Here is a 6974-nt window from a genome sequence, read left to right as displayed (position 1 = left end):
TGGTAGCCCTGAGGACACACTGAATGGACCTCTACTCTGGTAGCCCTGAGGACACACTGAATGGACCTCTACTCTGGTAGCCCTGAGGACACACTGAATGGACCTCTACCCTGGTAGCCCTGAGGACATACTGAATGGACCTCTACCCTGGTAGCCCTGAGGACACACTGAATGGACCTCTACCCTGGTAGCCCTGAGGACACACTGAATGGACCTCTACTCTGGTAGCCCTGAGGACACACTGAATGGACCTCTACTCTGGTAGCCCTGAGGACACACTGAATGGACCTCTACTCTGGTAGCCCTGAGGACACACTGAATGGACCTCTACTCTGGTAGCCCTGAGGACACACTGAATGGACCTCTACTCTGGTAGCCCTGAGGACACACTGAATGGACCTCTACCCTGGTAGCCCTGAGGACACACTGAATGGACCTCTACCCTGGTAGCCCTGAGGACACACTGAATGGACCTCTACTCTGGTAGCCCTGAGGACACACTGAATGGACCTCTACTCTGGTAGCCCTGAGGACACACTGAATGGACCTCTACCCTGGTAGCCCTGAGGACACACTGAATGGACCTCTACTCTGGTAGCCCTGAGGACACACTGAATGGACCTCTACCCTGGTAGCCCTGAGGACACACTGAATGGACCTCTACTCTGGTAGCCCTGAGGACACACTGAATGGACCTCTACTCTGGTAGCCCTGAGGACACACTGAATGGACCTCTACCCTGAGGACACACTGAATGGACCTCTACTCTGGTAGCCCTGAGGACACACTGAATGGACCTCTACCCTGGTAGCCCTGAGGACACACTGAATGGACCTCTACCCTGAGGACACACTGAATGGACCTCTATTCTGGTAGCCCTGAGGACACACTGAATGGACCTCTACTCTGGTAGCCCTGAGGACACACTGAATGGACCTCTACCCTGAGGACACACTGAATGGACCTCTATTCTGGTAGCCCTGAGGACACACTGAATGGACCACTACTCTGGTAGCCCTGAGGACACACTGAATGGACCTCTACTCTGGTAGCCCTGAGGACACACTGAATGGACCTCTACCCTGGTAGCCCTGAGGACACACTGAATGGACCTCTACCCTGAGGACACACTGAATGGACCTCTACCCTGGTAGCCCTGAGGACACACTGAATGGACCTCTACCCTGGTAGCCCTGAGGACACACTGAATGGACCTCTACTCTGGTAGCCCTGAGGACACACTGAATGGACCTCTACCCTGGTAGCCCTGAGGACACACTGAATGGACCTCTACCCTGGTAGCCCTGAGGACACACTGAATGGACCTCTACTCTGGTAGCCCTGAGGACACACTGAATGGACCTCTACCCTGGTAGCCCTGAGGACACACTGAATGGACCTCTACCCTGGTAGCCCTGAGGACACACTGAATGGACCTCTACCCTGGTATCCCTGAGGACACACTGAATGGACCTCTACCCTGGTAGCCCTGAGGACACACTGAATGGACCTCTACCCTGGTAGCCCTGAGGACACACTGAATGGACCTCTACCCTGGTAGCCCTGAGGACACACTGAATGGACCTCTACTCTGGTAGCCCTGAGGACACACTGAATGGACCTCTACCCTGAGGACACACTGAATGGACCTCTACTCTGGTAGCCCTGAGGACACACTGAATGGACCTCTACTCTGGTAGCCCTGAGGACACACTGAATGGACCTCTACTCTGGTAGCCCTGACACACTGAATGGACCTCTACTCTGGTAGCCCTGAGGACACACTGAATGGACCTCTACCCTGGTAGCCCTGAGGACACACTGAATGGACCTCTACCCTGGTAGCCCTGAGGACACACTGAATGGACCTCTACCCTGGTAGCCCTGAGGACACACTGAATGGACCTCTACTCTGGTAGCCCTGAGGACACACTGAATGGACCTCTACCCTGGTAGCCCTGAGGACACACTGAATGGACCTCTACACTGGTAGCCCTGAGGACACACTGAATGGACCTCTACCCTGGTAGCCCTGAGGACACAATCAGGATTCAACTCTACTCTGGTAGCCCTGAGGACACAATCTGGATTAGGGGGAAGGGGGAGGGTGGAGGTAAACATACAACAATAGGGGCAGTTAGATTTGTTGTGTGTCCCACGCGTGTGTGTGAGTGTATGTGTGTGTCCGTGCCCATAGTTACCTGAGGTGGTCGTTCAGGTATGGGTTCATTGCGGAGGGCTTGCAGGGCCTTCATGGCGGCGTTGTGACGGGCTGCCTGGCGAGTCCGGCCCTCTCCAATAAACTCATTAGTGCCCACAGACAACTGGACATAGAAGATCTTTGGAACTGGGTAGTGGTACCTGGGATGGAAGTAGAGAGAGGTGGAGGGGTAGAGAGAGAGAGGGAGAGGGAGAGAGACCGAGGGAGGTGGGGAGAGAGAGGGAAAGAGAAAGAGAGAGAGAGAAATTTACATTACATTTAAGTCAGAGACCGAGAGAGACCGAGAGAGGTGGGGAGAGAGGGGGAGTAGAGAGAGGGGGAGTAGAGAGAGAGGGGGAGTAGAGAGAGAGATAGAGAAAGAGAGAGAAAGAGAAAGAGAGAGACCGAGAGAGGTGGGGAGTAGAGAGAAAGAGAGAGAGAGAGAAAAAAGGCCTTTGATTGTTCTGGGTCTTTAGTGAAACCTGGTAGACAACAGCAGTCAGTCTGTAGAGCCTGGAAGAGACCAGAGTGATTTTGCTGACAGCAGCCATTTCATAGAATGATCTAGTGTGCCTAATGACTGGGACATGTCCTTGTTATCCTAAACTTAATTGAATGCACTGACTGTTCAGTAAGTTGCTCTGGATCAATGATAGAAAGCTCCTTCCTTGTTGTCCTAACATTATTTTTTTTATTTTACCTTTATTTTACTAGGCAAGTCAGTTAAGAACAAATTCTTATTTTCAATGACGGCCTAGGAACAGTGGGTTAACTGCCTGTTCAAGGGCAGAACGACCTTGTCAGCTCGGGGATTCGAACTTGCAACCTTTCGGTTACTAGTCAAACGCTCTAACCACTAGGCTACCCTGCCGCCCCAATGTGTGGCTCTCAGGTAAATGAAAAAGGGTTGAGAAAACCAGATGACAAACTAGAAAAAGAAAAGCACATCTGTATGGAACCCGAGGTTGGGGTCAAACCCATTTCAATTCCAAAGGTAAACCAAATTCCAAGAGAAATGTCGTTCCTGAATCGACAGGAATTTAAATGGAATTGACCCCGAGAGAGAGAGGGAGGGAGGGTTGGGGTCTCTCAAAATGGAGGCGGAAGAAATGGCAGCAGTTTTACGGGCGCCCAACCGATTGTGCTGTTATGTGTTTTTTATGTGTGTGTGTGTGGGGGGGGGGACGTATCTTACGGCAACAAAGAGCCTCTGGATATCAGGACAGCGACTCACCTCGGATTAGACAAAGAGTTTTTCTACAAGGACGACGCACAAGACTTTCTCCAAACACCCAACAGGGCCGACATCCCCGTTAACTGCAAGAGGAAGCGACGCAGGTACAGAGGACAGAGAGCCGGATGCCTGGTCAGGACCCGGAGAAGGTGACTGGGAAAGCTGCCGTTATCGTTAATACAACTCGCCAACGGGCAGTCGGACCGTTGGTACGATCACGAATATCCTACCAACGGAACATCAAAAACTGTAATATCCTATGCTTCACGGAATCGTGGCTGAATGATGATATTCAGCTAGTGGGATACACGCTGCACAGCCGCGAGCTGCCCAGTGACACGAGTCTACCAGACGAGCTAAATAACTTCTATGCTCGCTTCGAGGCAAGCAACACTGAGGCATGCATGAGAGCATCAGCTGTTCCGGACTACTGTGTGATCACGCTCTCCGTAGCCGACATGAGTAAGACCTTTAAACAGGTCAACATACACAAGGCCTAGGGGCAGACGGATTACCAGGACATGTGCTCCGGGCATGTGCTGACCAACTGGCAGGTGTCTTCACTGACATTTTCAACCTCTCCCTGTCTGAGTCTGTAATACCAACATGTTTCAAGCAGACCACCATAGTCCCTGTCCCCAAGAACAGAAAGGCAACGATGAGACAGCCTATAGGGAGGAGGTCAGAGACCTGGCTGGGTGGAGCCAGAATAACAACCTCTCCCTCAACATAACCAAGAGTAAGGAGATGATTGTGGACTACCGGAAAAGGAGGACCGAGCACGCCCCCATTGTCATCGATGGGGCTGTAGTGAAGCAGTTTGAGAGCTTCAAGTTCCTTGGTGTCCACATCAACAACAAACTAGAATGGTCCAAACACACCAAGACGACAAAGCCTATTCCTCAGGAAACTAAAAATATTTGGCATGGGTCCTGAGATCCTCAAAAGGTTCTACAGCTGCACCATCGAGAGCATCCTAACCGGTTGCATCACTGCCTGGTACTGCAATTGCACGGCCTCTGACCGCAAGGCACCACAGAGGGTAGTGCGTTCAGCCCAGTACATCACTGGGGCCAAGCTACCTGACCACCCAGGACCTCTATACCAGGCGGTGTCATATCAAATCAAATCAAATGTATTTGTCACATACACATGGTTAGCAGATGTTAATGCGAGTGTAGCGAAATGCTTGTCAGAGGAAGGCCCTAAAAATGTTCTGTTCTCTCTACTACCACACAGCAAGCGGTGCCGGAGTGCCAAGTCTAGAGCAGAAAGCAATACATGGGGAATACAAAGCAGAAAGTATTCCTACCCAATAAAAAAAGAATTTAAATTATTCCTAACAAATAAAATCATTACGATAATTTTGAAAATGATTCTTACCCAATCAAATCATAATATTATAATAATAACGAATAGTATTCTTACACAGCAGGATGTGGGCGGAGACAACAGAACATAAATCATTAGCAAGCACACACACCCAACCAACCATCCACCCACCCATCCACCCATCTACCCATACACACGTAGCCAACCAACCATCCACCCAACCAACCATCCACCCACCCAACCAACCAACCAACCATCCACCCAACCAACCAACCAACCAACCACCCACCCACCCACCCAACCAACCATCCACCCAACCAACCAACCAACCAACCATCCACCCAACCAAACAACCATCCACCCATCCAACCAACCAACCATCCACCCAACCAAACAACCATCCACCCATCCACACCCACCCACCCACCCACCCAACCAACCAACCAACCATCCACCCAACCAACCAACCACCCACCCACCCAACCAACCATCCACCCATCCACCCAACCAACCAACCACCCACCCAACCATCCACCCATCCACCCACCCAACCACCCACCCACCCACCCACCCAACCAACCACCCACCCACCCACCCAACCACCCACCCACCCACCCACCCAACCAACCATCCACCCAACCAACCAACCACCCACCCACCCACCCAACCAACCAACCATCCACCCATCCACCCACCCAACCATCCACCCAACCAACCACCCACCCAACCAACCAACCAACCAACCAACCCACCCACCCAACCAACCAACCATCCACCCACACGTAACCAACCAACCATCCACCCAACCAACCACCCACCCAACCAACCATCCACCCATCCACCCACCCACCCAACCAACCAACCACACACCCAACCAACCATCCACCCATCCACCCACCCAACCACCCACCCAACCAACCAACCAACCACCCACCCAACCAACCAACCAACCATCCACCCACCCATCCACCCACACACACGTAACCAACCAACCACCCACCCAACCACCCACCCAACCAACCAACCATCCACCCACCCACCCACCCACCCACCCAACCAACCAACCATCCACCCACCCAACCAACCATCCACCCATCCACCCACACACACGTAACCAACCAACCATCCACCCAACCAACCACCCACCCATCCACCCACCCCACCCACCCAACCACCCACCCACCCACCCACCCACCCAACCAACCAACCATCCACCCATCCACCCACCCAACCACCCACCCAACCAACCACCAACCATCCACCCAACCAAACAACCATCCACCCATCCACCCACCCACCCACCCAACCAACCAACCATCCACCCACCAACCACCCACCCACCAACCATCCACCACCCATCCACCCACACACCACCAACCACCAACCATCCACCATCCACCCAACCAACCACCCACCCATCCACCCAACCAACCAACCATCCACCCAACCAACCACCCACCCAACCAACCAACCACCCACCCAACCATCCACCCATCCACCCACCCACCCACCCACCCACCCAACCAACCAACCATCCACCCATCCACCCACACCATCCACCCAACCAACCAACCAACCAACCAACCAACCAACCACCCACCCAACCAACCAACCACCCACCCACCCACCCAACCAACCAACCATCCACCCACACGTAACCAACCAACCATCCACCCAACCAACCACCCACCCAACCAACCATCCACCCATCCACCCACCCAACCAACCAACCACCCACCCAACCAACCATCCACCCATCCACCCACCCAACCACCCACCCAACCAACCAACCAACCAACCACCCACCCACCCAACCAACCAACCATCCACCCACCCATCCACCCACACACACGTAACCAACCAACCAACCACCCAACCACCCACCCACCCAACCAACCAACCATCCACCCACCCACCCACCCACCCAACCAACCAACCATCCACCCACCCAACCAACCATCCACCCATCCACCCACACACACGTAACCAACCAACCATCCACCCAACCAACCACCCACCCATCCACCCACCCACCCAACCAACCAACCATCCACCCACCCAACCAACCATCCACCCATCCACCCACACACACGTAACCAACCAACCAACCATCCATCCACTGAGACACAGACAGGATTGGTTCCTCCACTGAGACACAGACAGGATTGGTTCCTGCACCCACCCACACAGACAGGATTGGTCCTCCCA

General features: G+C 53.4%; 1 protein-coding gene across 1 annotated transcript in view; it reads right to left on the bottom strand.

The window, feature by feature from the left end:
• The window catches only part of stau2 (staufen double-stranded RNA binding protein 2), a 332589-nt gene that overhangs the window by 260571 nt on the left and 65044 nt on the right, over positions 1–6974 (bottom strand). The window contains 1 exon segment of the mRNA XM_064949687.1: positions 2202–2361. Within this exon segment, the coding sequence (XP_064805759.1) occupies positions 2202–2361 (160 nt within the window).

The sequence above is a fragment of the Oncorhynchus masou genome, chromosome 30, assembly GCF_036934945.1.
Source record: "Oncorhynchus masou masou isolate Uvic2021 chromosome 30, UVic_Omas_1.1, whole genome shotgun sequence".
NCBI lineage: Eukaryota > Metazoa > Chordata > Actinopteri > Salmoniformes > Salmonidae > Oncorhynchus > Oncorhynchus masou.
The sequence above is the reverse complement of the archived record's forward strand: the minus strand, read 5'-3'. Positions and strand labels throughout refer to the sequence as shown.